The 14,389-nt window shown below is 34.9% G+C and overlaps 1 protein-coding gene across 1 annotated transcript in view; it reads right to left on the reverse strand.

Moving 5' to 3' along the window:
• Positions 1 to 1,611: 1,611 nt before the first annotated feature.
• The window catches only part of AP3B1 (adaptor related protein complex 3 subunit beta 1), a 244,170-nt gene continuing 231,392 nt past the window's right edge, over positions 1,612 to 14,389 (reverse strand). The window contains exons 26-27 of the mRNA XM_028531358.1: positions 13,769 to 13,907; positions 1,612 to 2,330 (exon numbers count right to left, since the gene is read on the reverse strand). Coding sequence (XP_028387159.1) covers positions 2,177 to 2,330; positions 13,769 to 13,907 — 293 coding nt within the window. The 3' untranslated portion in view covers positions 1,612 to 2,176. The remainder of the gene's footprint in view (positions 2,331 to 13,768; positions 13,908 to 14,389) is intronic.

Consider the following 14,389-nt stretch of genomic DNA (forward strand, 5'->3'; position numbering starts at 1 on the left):
AAGTTCTTCATCGTCTGCAGTGGATGCAGTTTTTAAATAATAAGGGTCTGCTAACTTCTTAAGATGGGGGTCCCCACTCTTATGTGAAAGATTTTTCTACCTTTAAAACATGTTCCCTATAGTATCAAAAAGATTACACAGAGGGAACAAAAAAGGTGAAAGGACTTAGGTTTACCCTTAGCTCGTCCAACTTTTCTTTTTTTAAATCTCTCCTTATATTATTCATCATTCTGGATTCTTCTTTCTCTAAGAGTAACTTCTAAATTCTTGACAGCAGAAACACAGGTTAGAGGGGCAAACTTTTTGTAAGCTATGATAAAGTTACTCAAATGTTTGCAAATATTGGGTTGGCCAAAAAGTTAATTTAGTTTTTTCCATTAAGATGGTTCTAGTAGCACTTAGTTGTCTTTAACTTCATTCGAAACAATTTTGTTAGATTGTACTGTGACAGCTGTCACATCATGCCCATTAGAAAACAAAAAAAGTATGTAAATTGGTTAATTTTTTGCAGCCATTTTAATATTGAAGATGGAAGAAAATAAGCAACATTTTCAGCATATTATAATGGCTTTATTATTTCAAGAAATGTAATGACACAACTGAAATGCAAAAAAAAAAAAAAGATTTGTGTAGTGTGTGGAGAAGGTTCTGTGACTGAGTGAATGTGTCAAAAGTGGTCTGCAAAGTTTCGTGTTGGAGATTTCTCGCTGGATGATGCTCTGCGGTTGGGCAGACCAGTTGAAGATGATAACAATCACATCAAGACATTAACTGAAAACAATCAATGCTCTATCACATGAGAGATAGCCGACGTACTCAAAGTATCCAAATCAATGAAGTTACTGGTGAAAATGAAAAATGTGCCCTTTATTTTACAGAAAAAACTAGATGGACATTTTGCCAGCTCAATGGTTATCAAGAAGGGCACATACCCGATTTTAATTTAGTAAATTCTTTGTTATCATCTCTTTAGGATAAAAACATTCTCATCTTATAATAAATAAAGCAAATCTATTTTGATACTAAAAACTAGGCTCACTCTGAAATATACAATGAGAGCCATTCTTCAAAATTGGTGTACATAAAATGTCCCATTAAGTGGACATTAAAATGAAAAAATATAGGTAGAATTAAGAATTCAACATTGACTAACTCGACTCAATGGGACAATTTAAAGATAATCATGGGTTATGACAAAGTTAAAGGAAATATGAGACAAAGGAATTCTGAATCATTGTACAAAAAACCCCAAGAAAACTCAAACCTGAACCTTGGGACTTTGGTCATTTTTCTAACTTCACTTATGTGAAAAATATTTTAATGATATTAAGCTATTGATGTTAAAGTGGTTTCAACTGTTAGCATACTACGTTATCTTACTGATATAATAAAGATTTTAAATCTAAGTTAGCAGCCAAAAATATTATCTTATGCAAAAGTAAATCTATAACACAATTGGAAAATCCACCTGGTTTGAAAATGGTTTTTCTTTCACTAAACCTGATTGCTTCTCTGTATAATACATAACACTCAAAATATTTACTTTAAAGAAAACTCAGCATATAAACTTCAAGATTATAAGTAATTTCCCATTAAAAATGCAAAGACAAATGCTCTTCATATGCTAGTTTATTCATCTTATTATTCAGAGATAATTTCATGATGGCTGATTACAATACCAGGAAATTCATACAACAAAATTTTGCACAAACTTTGTTGTTTTGGCATTTAATTCTAAAAAGTATGCTATCCCACTCTTGCATGCCAAGCTGAGAGGCCATTTAGACTATTTCTAGGCTAATTTTTGCTTACTGCAGGAAGGAGGGTGATTTCCCATAAATTTCAAAATTTCCAGTTCATGTCCATCATTGTTGAAAAAGAGGAGGAGGACAAGAAGGACAGAAAAAGCAGTAGGACAGAGAAAATGCCACATGGATTCAAGAGTTGAGATAACTGACAACAAAATGTATGTTCTTTGGTTAGCAAAGCAAAGAGGGAAAGGACTGCACACAGGATAGATGCACACTAGCATTCTAAGGCAGGAGACAAGAATGTCAAGAGTGTATTCTCCCCCCACTGCCAGATGGAAGGGCTATTATTATAAATGAAAGGCAGCAGTGGTGGATGCCAGGCACTTTTGTTGTGTGCCAGATTCTGAAGTCCAGATGTAAGCAGGTTACCCCTGGGACAGGACGGGCTTTAGCTCCCGCAGCAGAACAGAGCCAATCACAGTTCTCTCAGTGTTTATGATGAGCTGTGCCGTGGAGCCCTCCTTGAGTTCCACTGTGACTAGCATCAGTGACCCACTGTGCACAGTTTTAGCTGCAAACCTGTGAGAAAAAAAGAGAGAGAGACCTTTTATCATGAGGGGGAAAAAGGAGACAGTATACATTCAAATAGGTTTAAAATAACTCTTTTTTCTCAGTAATGTACTACAGGTTCCCTACTGCCAAAAACCCAAAGCCAAGCGTTCTTCTGAAAAACACAATGAACTGCCCAGCACCAAGCTCACCACAGCAAGTGACTTGAGTGCATCTGTAGAACGGAACTGGAAAAGGAAGTCTATTTTACTCATTAGCTGAACAACAGACGCATGTGAATAATTCCCGATTTCTATAAATTGGGAATCATTTATTTTTTTGATAATTTAACATTTTACTATGCACAGGGTCACTTAAAATAAACCACCATATTTTTATTTTTAAACATGTTAAGAAAAGATACCTTTCTCAAAGAGCTTGAAATTTTAGTTCCTTATATCTGAAAATGATTACACAAAAGTTAGATAATTTAACATGCATTACACAATTTTTAAGCTTTAATGAATTCTCGCATGTTGCAGTGTTCAAATTCAATCTCTAATCTTGATAACATGTAACAAATCACGTGACAGCCAAGTGCAGTATTACACCTCCTTCCTCTGAAATTTTTTTTAAATGTTCAGAATGCCAGATACTTCTTTTTGCTTTAGAATAGAGGAAACTTGAGGTCTAAGGCTCCGTTACTAAATTCCAAGACATGAAGAACCTACTAATTACATGGAATTAAAAGCAAAACTAGCCTTTTAAGCACTGCAATGGACTGAAAAGCCGTTGGAGGCACAATGAACTTGTGTCAATCCTGCTAATTCATTCTGCACGCACAGTTGAGCCCCAGAGACCTGGCGGAAGAGGACGGGGTATTCCTAGGCCTCCATTTTCCACATGGTGCATGTTCCAGGCTTTTTGGGGGGAAGGGATTTGATTGCAGGGATGACTGGAGAAAAACAAAGTTGCTGCACATGAGCTTTTGAAAACACTAACAAGTGTAGAGCAGGTCTGTGACCTGCTGTGACCCCACTTTGCAGGGCCAATCCCCTTTCCCCTTTCTGTGTGACACGTGTCTGAATCTGAGCCATCTGCCTCAATTTGCGCAACATCTTCAGTCACAATGGCACCCAGTTAGGCCTGACAACAGCTCACAATACATAAAAATGAAACTGCCGTGCTGTCAGCACGCTGAGGTCTATTCAAGAGCAAACCAACTGGTCAGTGTCTCATGTCTGACAATTAGCATGGGCCCTGCACGGAGCTGGAGGCGTCCTCTGGGATCTGTTTAATTACCATCAACATAAAAGAGGGAGTTTATCAGGAGACACTCAGAAAAACTTCACACCCGACTTAATTAAAATATTAGCCACTTAAGCAGGAAGCAGATTTTCTTTAAATGAAAATTTCTTTTTTGAGGTTTTTTTTTAAATGACATCAAGATCTCATTACACATTAGATTTTTTTTGAAAACTAAAGCCATTTTTGGTAAAAAAAAAAAAAAAGAATCACAAAAATCAGTTTCCCAATAATTAGAATACTGCATCAAAAGCAAAACAAAAATGCTAATTTTACTCAATTGAAAATATTATGAACACCTTTAAGTTGAGTTTTAAAGTGGTAGCTAATGGGTTGTTGATCAAATACATTAGAAACTTTGCCAATTCTTTATTTGTGTTTTTGCTCTAAACACACTGAAACTTGTAAGGAATCAGACAAAGCAGTTTTTCTACTGAGGGAAGCAATTGTAACTGTAGTTTAAGAACAGAAATCATACCAGTGTTTTAAAAGAGGTTTTATAAAGTTCTTAACATGCATATCCATCTGCTCTTCAGTCACCCACATGATACACTAGGAACAGGGCACCTCAGTTTAATCTTTGAGAGCATAGGAAGATCACAAGCCCCATGACCCCTCTTTTCTATCACCCTTGGAGGTTTATGCATGTCTTTTGTCTAAGTGTTGGAGGCTGTATGCTTTGGGAGAATCCCGTTTCTGTGCTTCTGTTAAACCTGCCACCAAATGATACTAGGTGGCTCCACTGTCCCACTCATTTACGGAACTTCCCCCACAGATTTGATCATCACCAAACATTTCAGCAGTGGCTCCCATTTCTGACAGGGTTGTAATTATGTAAACAATAGCCTTATTAGTCCCTTTATTTACTTAACACTCTGTGCCTTGGGACCATAGAGAAGGAGATTATGTCTGAATAGGAACACAAAAGCACTGTTTGAATTTCATGGTGATATAGCCTAAAGGCACATTTTATCTCCTTTCTATTACAAACTTAAAGTCAATATTAGAGTAATATAAGCTCAGGAGTCATAAATGTCAAATTTGATGTGAGTCTGATTACAAAGATTAGTATTTTGTACATGTTTCAGAAATCCTATTAACACAAAATTCTCAAAACTGTAAAGAAGAGGGCATGGAAGAAGTGATGTATTTGCTTACACCGCAGTGGAAACATGCTAAACGAATCATCCCAGCAATCAAATCTGTTAGCTGGTGTAAAAGCTACTGCCTTTCAACTAGGTCTCCATGTCCCGGTGGGCACAAATGGCGGGAGCGATGCTCTGAAGAAGGCCAGGAGATCAGATGTTCTCACACTCCTGCTGCCTAGTTCAAAGGATATATTTGATTGGAACACAGCATGATCACACTGGTTTCTTTTGGTCCATGCAAAACAAAAAACACTCCCCCAAATTAAGCCAGTTAGTGACTAACAAACAGCTTGGCTTTTGGGTATAAGAAGCATCGATTATAAAGACATCTTGGGTCAAATACTTATAAACTACATTTAATAGCTGACATCAAAACCTTTGTACTTGGCCTCAAACTAAGATCACACAGTGACAAAATTGTTTTAGGAGGCATGTGAAGGTTTTGATCATAATGACAATAGCAGCCACGACTTATTAAGCGCTTTATGGGTACTACGTACTTCCTCACTTGTGTTATTTCATTTGATTCTATGAGGGAGACCACTTTACAGGTGAGGGAACTGAGGCCCACAGAGGTGGAGGGAATTGCTCAGGGACTCACGGCTCCTGCATGTTCCAACAGGAGTTTTGAACCTAAGTACTCTAATTCTAGATCACACAGATTCTCCTAATTAATATATGCAAACATGCGCTCTTAACATTTGTTTTTTACTAGTCAATATATTAAAAAGACTCTGCTTCCTTATTTACCTAATATGAATATAATCTATTTATATTCCCAAAAATTTAAAAAGGAAGATTTTTCCTTTCAAAAATTGTGCACCAGACTTTGTACTATTTTGTAATTCAAAGAACCTTGCATGATGCTTTGTCATAACATATTTTAAATTTCTGCCTTTAAAGGTTTAAAATATTTAAAAGTCTTCCACCAGCCACTCCCTCAAAGGAGATGCCAGCAAGGAGAAATACGACACACCCTGAACAGAGCTGTGACAGGGGAGGGACCACTGGGAGACCAACCGACCTCAGACACCAGCAACACCACAAATAAGGACAAATACGTGGTTGACAGTTAAAGATGTATTGCCTATGTACGACGGGCTCCATGGTATTAAAAGAATACCATTTGGTATTTTTCATAATCCATTTTCATCCTACCACCAAGCATTTGCTGTTTGTAATCACCAACTGAGAAGATAAAACTGTTCGGATATATCTGTATTTCATCTTATTAAATGTCTCTTTGTTTATTAGCTCTAGCAATTGGCATTTAATCTTTGAAGCTAAGAATTCTTGAGATTAAAGAAAAAGGCAAAATAAGCTGGCTGCCAAACCTAAATGAAAGTATGAGCCACTCTTCAAAAAAGTTAATTTATCTTAACTTGACAGAATTATGGAAACAACAGGTCAAATAACAACAAATTTGAACAAATGTATTATCTACAAAAACATGCATTATTTCTTTGTGCACTTAAATCACACTTTTTTTTAGATTAGTGAGAAATTAGCTATGGACCACAAATGCTCTTTGTCAGCGGGGAAAGAAATCCTACAACTCAGTTGTTGTAACTGGAATATTAATAGGACAACATGATTTAAAAAATATCTGAGAGGCTGCATCAACCTCCAGGGTATTCACAAACAAAATTTTTTACACAGAATCCTATTTGCCACACTTAATGCAACAGCTCTGAGACATGCTTTTTCTTCTCTTGGATAGACTTCCTGGTTTCTGATTTTTCTATTCTGAGTTCAATTTTCTCATGTTTTCTGTTCTACTGGTTACCAGAAGCTGTGACAATGGCCCACTCAGGCTAAAACTTTTTTTCCTCACTCTGTACATGAAGCCTTCAATTACTGCCTGCTGAAGCAGACAGAATCCTATTAGTAAGAAAGACGATCACAAGATGCAGTGCCCTGCCCTAGCTGTATAAAAATAATTAGTCCAAAGTTGACAAATGTGTAATGAAGTCCCACAATGATTATATGTAAGAAATACTAGTTTGAATAAGCCTCCTAACATCAAATACCTAAGCATGGTCATATGGGGTACTATTTTCCAAAAAAAATTAAAATGATAAATCCTTATTACTTTGAGTTAATATAATAGAACATTTTAAACAGGCAGAGAATTTGTGAGCTTTAAAAAATTCCATTTTGTTGACTGTAAAATTATATTTTAAACTTAAGCCCATTACACTATTGAATTAATATTGAGAAAAAATTTACATGTAATTCAAGTTTAGAAAATTTATCCAAAGCAATATATTTTCCATTATTCTAAAAAAGTCTGCCAGCAGAATTGCATATTTCCTTTAACATTCTGATAAAGAGTTAAAACAAAAAATAAGGTACCACCATAATTTAGAACCCTCTCTTTTCTATTCTCATGTTTAGAGATGGCATGAAAAATTATTTCCCACACTACCTGGTCAACGATGCATGCTCTTTCTTTGTACAGGAGAGCTACAAAATCAGAGTGTACTTTCTCAAAGGAGACATGAAACAATCCAGTTATTCCAGAGCATTTTTGGTTTGTCTGTTTGGTGGGGGTGGGGCAGGATGGGGTCTAATAACAGAAAATTAAATCATAAAATAAATTCTTACCCCATTGTCTTTGATTCCTTTTAAAATTGTCAACCCAGAAGGAAAGTCATCAAGAATACCTTTCTCTCATTTTTATAAGAAAATAGTTTTGTATTCCTATTATAAAACTGTTGCATTGTAGAATATTATGTCAAATGGTGAAATTAAATAAAACTTAAAGAATTTTTTTAAAGCAAAAATCAGCTGCGCAGTTTGGTTATTTCTGAAATATCCAAATGTGCTTTCCGCGTAAAAATTAACAGAGGTCCACATTTGTTTTTCAATGAGATGCTGCTCAGAGCCTGCGGAGATCAAAGCAGGCGGACAAAAAAGCAGTGCTGTCCTCTAGTGGACAGCCGCCAACCTGAGAGGAAGCTGACTTCTAAATCGGTTGCACAAACCTTTAGACCTGTTGGAGATCCTGAATCTGTCCTATTGTAGAAAAGACCGGAACCTCGTACCTTTATACTAACAACTGTTTATACAAAATTCTGTTTTAAGACAGATTATGTATGGTGACCACAAGTATCAGTGCTTATAAACATTAGGGCACCAAGACAACAAATGTTATTGTTTTCCATGATGGTCCTTCAAAATTACCCATTATTCAAATATTCCAGAGTTATCAGGGAAAAAGTAATAAAACTAAAAAACAAAGACAATAACCCAAAGGTTGATCAACCTAAGAACAGAAGAAGATGGAAATACCAAAGACCTCACCAGGAAGTGACCGTGCCATTCACATCTGTAACCCTAGCACTAATCAAATCTGTAACAACGATCTTAAAAAAAATACTGGATGAAAAAAGAGAATAAAATAAAATCACTCGAAGCATAAAAGTAAACAGAAGAGGAAGAAATAATTACTAAAATGAGATCATACTATAGAAAGAACTTTAAAATTAAAAATATTAAGTTTAGTTTGATCTGATTTTACCTCAAGATACAAATTTTAAAATAAACTACAGTGATATAAAGGATCTCAAGTTTAGTAAATGCTTCTATACAGGAAATGAGGTTACTAAAAGAGTACACTAATGCAAGGAAAAAACAGTGGATGAAGGAGTTACACAATGTGGATATTTTAGGATGGAAACTATAGTATAAACACCAGTATTTCCCCTATTAGAAACCATTAAACATGTAGGGACTCAGTGGATACAAACAAGGACTCACTGGATAAGTGTAAAGTCCAGAAATGAAACAAGTTGTTCTTTACTTGTACTTCAATTAAATAAAAAAATTTTTATTTTAAACCTGAAAAAAAACCCCAAAACTGTCTTTAAATGTGTTGATAAATTAAAAAGTTGAGTGCCAGGTTGCCATGGATACACTGTTTCAGTCATAGCACTAGCCTTCCTAATAGTTACAGAAGTAACAAGAGTAAAACATTTATTCTACTAAGACTGTAATTATTCCCAAATAGTGTATGTTCATAACTTGCAAATTAAAAAAGTGACAGGGTAGACAAAATGCAAACCAGATTAAGATATATAAGATATAAGAATAAAAGTAACTGATGAAAGCTGTTCTAGGGTCTTACTGAATAATCTAAAAACAAAAATAGAATCATAGCAGATACAAGGTTTTCTGTTTTCACTCAAATTTCACATTTTCTCCTTATGGGGTCAATTTGCTGTTCATGAAAGGGCCAAATGGGTAAGTAGTCTTTTTAACAATATGAATGTTTATGAATGTCAGAATTCCTGAAACGGAGTTAATGTGTAAAATAGCTGAGACTGCTGAAAGACAAACTTATAGTCTAAGACTGTTTCATAGCTATTCTAACTGTAACAATATACTCTCTTGCTGGAGGACATTGGGGTAGATATAGGAAAGAACTAAATCAAACATCTTGCCCTGGCTAGTGTGGCTCAGTAGACTGAGTGCCAGCCTGCGAACCAAAATGCTGCTGGTTTAATTCCCAGTCGGGGCACACGTTTGGGTTGCGGGCCAGGTCCCCAGTAGAGGGTGCATGAGAGGCAACATACATTGATGTTTCTCTTCCTTTTTTCTCCTTCCCTCTCTGTCCCTTTAAAAATAAATAAAAAAAATTTTAAAAACAAACAAACATCTCACCTATTGGTACCCCTTAGTGACTAATCTGTAAAAAGAAAATAAACAGGGAAATACATTTTAAAATTTGGCATATGGCCATCATTAACTCTTGATAATTCAGGGCAGTTTCACACTGTAGACTTTGGAACACCTGACATATAACTACTGGCTAACATGCAGATTCCTGGGCCCTGTACCAGATATACTGAATCTGAGTTTTTGGGCTTGGGTCCCAGGAATCTGCATTTTATATAAACTCCCACATAACTTTTTTGTACAAAAAAACTTCAGAGATTTTGGAGGTAGAGCTTTTAGTTTTCTGCTTTGTGGTCACTGAACATTGGTACCTTTATCAGAGAGGAAGCAATGTAATAAAAGCAAATGTACCTTGGTTTCTACTTTGTTGAATACAAATCTTTTTCTTCAACCCTCACTTGATTTCTTTCTCAGAGAAGCACAGGAAATTTCTCCTGGCCCCAGACGAACTTCAGATTCTCACTGCTAGTCTCTTTAACCTTCTCCCCTCCAGCACAGTAAATCTTGTGTCAGTTCCTAATCTAGTTTACCTAGTTAACTGCTAGTTAATCTAGTTAACTGCTGTTCATTCTGCTGTTTGCATATACTTTACACATTAGTTTACTAGCACTGCCTTAAGTAATACACTTCAAGATGTTTACACTGCATAGTATATCTCATATATTTTAACATGAGTATCTAACACAACACATTAAGAAATTCAGCTGCTTATTCATACATGATCTTTGATGGTTTTTTGGTTCCCATTCCTGTTATCTTTATCATGCGGTAACTGTAATTTGGAAAACAGCAAATTGGCACAAGGACCATAACTCTGTACACCTCAATAAGATAATTTTGTTCTCAGAGAGCCACTTTAAAAAAAATCTTTATTGTATTTTTTTCATCACCATTTAGTTCCCTTACACTCCCCACCCCCAGCAATCACCCACTGCTGTCCATGTCCGTGAGTCCTTTTTCCTTTTTGCTCAGTCTCTCCTCCCCTGACCCAGCTGTCATCCTGCTCCCCATCTATGAGTCTTTTTCAATCATCAAGTAAGTACCACAGAAATGAAAACAAAGTTAAATTTTTCAGTAGTATACTGGTTGGTTTTCTGATATTATTGCTCATTTAGAAAATTAAAACTAAATGTCATATAATCTAACAGTAGATACGCTTTCTCAATTGATCTTTAAAAGTGGTTAACTATATAGAAAACGCTTCCAGTTTTCCAAGTCAATTCCATAAAACCTGTGCTCCTTTAATCAGCTTTATCTTAATGGAGACCATTAATGGTGATGTGTTAGGAGCCACTTTCTATTATGCATTCAATTAAAATTTCTACTTTATACTATTATACACTTTTGCATATTAATGAAGATTCATTTTTTCTAAGCTGATTCTTATATTATGTATTTTAACTTGATATTTAATGTAAAATATTAATATTTTGAAGAGTAGTATAAGAATAAATTATTCCAAAACTAGACAATGGGAGCTCATTCACTGAATGGCCAGAAAAAGTACTCTAATGTTTATTAAAAAGTCCTTTTGGAAAGAAAAGATCCTGAAAAATTAGAATGAAAACCAGTCAAGAATAATTTATTGAACCGAAATTTTAATATCTTAAAACACTAATAGTAAAAATATCTTTTATACCTTTTTAAAAAGTAATATTAAATGATTACCATGGATAAATACAGGAATGGCTTAGTTCTACTCTTCATATACTCAGAAAAGCAACCATCACAGAAAAATTAAGAAGGTACTCAAAAATCTTACAGGGATTTCAATTTTATGACTAACAATTAAATAATATATAAACTTATTGATCCCACAGGGTAATATAATACTAAACAATACAGTTAAAAACATTAATCAATAATGGTAAAGTGTATATATTTGTTATAATATAAAAACTAATTATTTCATTTTAAATGAAATTAAGAAAGGCATTGGTACAGATTTTATTAACAATTTTTACTTTAAATTATTACTAAGTAAAAAAATGTCAAAATGTTAAATATGCTAGATAATAATTTTCATCAATATCTGTATGAAAAATACCAATGTGTTTATTACCTGGAAGCTTTCTCAAATTTAGAGCATTATTATAACTGCACTTAACTATAAAATCATTTTCAATTAAGTATGATGAGACTTGTGAGGCAAGTTAAGACAGTGCAGCCTATGCTTATTACATAGAGGCATTTTATTCACTCTGAGTCTGTAGCAATGCGAGCTCCTCCCCCAAGCTGCAGAGCCAAACACCAGGCCACTGCTGATAGGACTGGGTTAGAAAAGTGTCAAGACACCACGGATGTGAATGAGGACCAAGAACATTAAGTGTGAGTGCAATCTTTGCATTCCAAAGCCAAATATAAATGGTTCTCTGATATGTGCCTCTCCTGCATTAGTATGATAATTGAGGGTTGACTATAATTTAATCTTTTGAACAAGCATTAAGTGCCAAACTACCAGGACAAGTCACAGGCAAACTATGATTTAATAAGAATTACAAAACTGTGCTAAGTGTCTTTCTTAGTTTATTCCTCAACAAGAAGATAGCTTTCATGTTAGTTGTCTTTGAAGGTAATTTGGCTATTTTCTTTTAAGAAACAAAAAGCTGGAAAGTTGCCATCGCTTTCAGAAAAGTTAAAAATCCACATATAAAACAAAACAATAACCGAGAAGTTCCAAAATAAAGAAGGGTTACTCTGTATTTTTGTACATTACAGAGAACATACTAAAACAGATCTGAAGTACTGCTGGATACTAGATGTGTCAGGTAAAATTTGGTACTGCATAAGCTAAAAGTTACAGTTAATAACTGATATTTTGGTGTTCCAGTAATTTCAATAATTCAAACAATCCGTAAGTAAAACAGGACAACTTCTGGTGGAGAACATCACCCAGGAAAGGAAAAAGAAGTATTTAAGGCAGAAAAGAATTAAAACAGGAAAATTGAGAACAAAAATATTTCACTGTAAAGGCTTCTGTTCATTCTTTCCCCTACTGAACAACATTAACTGAAAGATAAATTTTATTTGCAGGGTAGTGCCAGTATGATTACCTTGTATCAGTTTTATTATTTTATCACTGCCCTGAGATAGAGAGCGCCTATGATAAATTAAGAAATGGGAACATCAGACCTTTTCAGCAACTTAAGGACCTTTTTCTCAAAAAAAGAAAACAACACCCTCCCCCGCCAATAAAAAAAACCCAGACGTACAAGTAAATTTGTTTTTTTGACTGGCACATGGAGTTTTCATCTGTGATATTTAGTACATGAGATCGGGTAGCTCTGGATAACGGCAAATCAAGACTTGAACTCAGGTTTTGCAAGTCCAATGTTCTTCCACAGATAATACAGAATTTCATTCCAATCACCCTTCTTTTCCCCACCACCCATTTCCAAACAGATGAAGAGCTTTCAAGTCCATAAGAAGTCATAACTTGCGCAAGATTACCCAGCCCAATAACGGCAGAGCTGAGTCTAAAAACCAGATCACCTGTTGTACTCTTTTTATGGGGTCTCTAGCCCCATTTAATTAAAAAATGTATTTAAACGTGAGAAGGTATTCACTTTAAGTTTAATATATACAAATAAAATGGCATAAGTATAACATTACAGTGGAATGGTAGAGAAATTAAAGATGGCTTGCAAGGAGTCCCCTTAAGATCACAATGAACTAAGTAACAAGGGGTAATTATTTTTATCTTTACTTTCATTTCAAGCCACAGGCATTCGTAAGAACACAAAGAGGACAATCATGGTAATCACATTTTCTGCTACCTTTAAGGACAAATGACTTGGACTTCACAATTTAGATGCTTGATGGTGAAGACATTCCTGGTCTAATAAAGAGAAGCTGCATTTGGCCCTATGTTGGTTTTCTGGCAGCTCCCTATTACTGGAAGTGACCTTAGGGGGCTGCTGTTAAAAGGAAATCTGTATGCAGTACCCAAGCTTCCCCTCTTCCAAGTAAAAGAAGTTCAAGTCCACTGCTTTGTAAAACAGGTTTTCCTGGAAATCCACTGAATCTGGTGAAATAAGACAAATTCTCAACTGTACCTCAAAAAAGGCACCTTTACAAGTCATCAAGCTATTATAAGATGCAGGTGCACTACCTGTATCTTTCAGGATGGTCCATACCAGTGTGCTAAGGATTCTAAGGATTGTATGAAATGGGAAAGAGGGCCTGACCCCAAATCTATCAATTAAATATATAATCAGAAAAAAGGAGGGGGGCATAATATATTCAGGGGTTATTTTCAAGGGAAATTATGAGTTGAAAATTATATATTTATACATCGATACAAGTCATTTCCATAGTACATGTTGGTGAACCTACCTGTGTATATTATCTTGGCCAGAAGGAACCACACCTACATTGGCTACATTTACAACCTTCTGAAGGATCACAGAGGAAGTGAAATTCTGTGGTGCAACGATGATTATAGCAGAAGTTTCATTCATTCCTGTTAGCATTCCTGTGAGAGCAAAAGAAGGTGCCCTTTTACTAATTTCTTTATTAAAATTACATTAAAAACTTAAAGCTCATAGCCAAAAGGTAAATTTTTTCCAAGAAAGTAAATACCAGAATGTAATTAATTTATAAGTTAATTACCACAAAAATAAAATGATCTGCAACTGTTTCAAAAATTTTTAAAAATCTTTATTATGTAGGAAAATGTGTAAAAGTACAGTCAAATATCACTCTTAACAAATCTAATTTTAAATACTGTAGGATAAAAACATAGAATTACAAAAATGAAATTCTAATTTTAGTCCCTTTACAATAGACTACATTAATTTGGCTGATGTAAACTATTAAGCTTCTACTTTTAAAGAATTTTCTCCCCTCCTTTTCATGCAAAGATCTCTCTTGCTAAAAATGCTGCTTGAAAACAAATCAAAGTGATTCTGGAATAACTAGCAGCATTACCTGATGAATGGCCTCAATACAATGGAC

Source organism: Phyllostomus discolor, chromosome 3, assembly GCF_004126475.2.
Source record: "Phyllostomus discolor isolate MPI-MPIP mPhyDis1 chromosome 3, mPhyDis1.pri.v3, whole genome shotgun sequence".
Classification (NCBI taxonomy): domain Eukaryota; kingdom Metazoa; phylum Chordata; class Mammalia; order Chiroptera; family Phyllostomidae; genus Phyllostomus; species Phyllostomus discolor.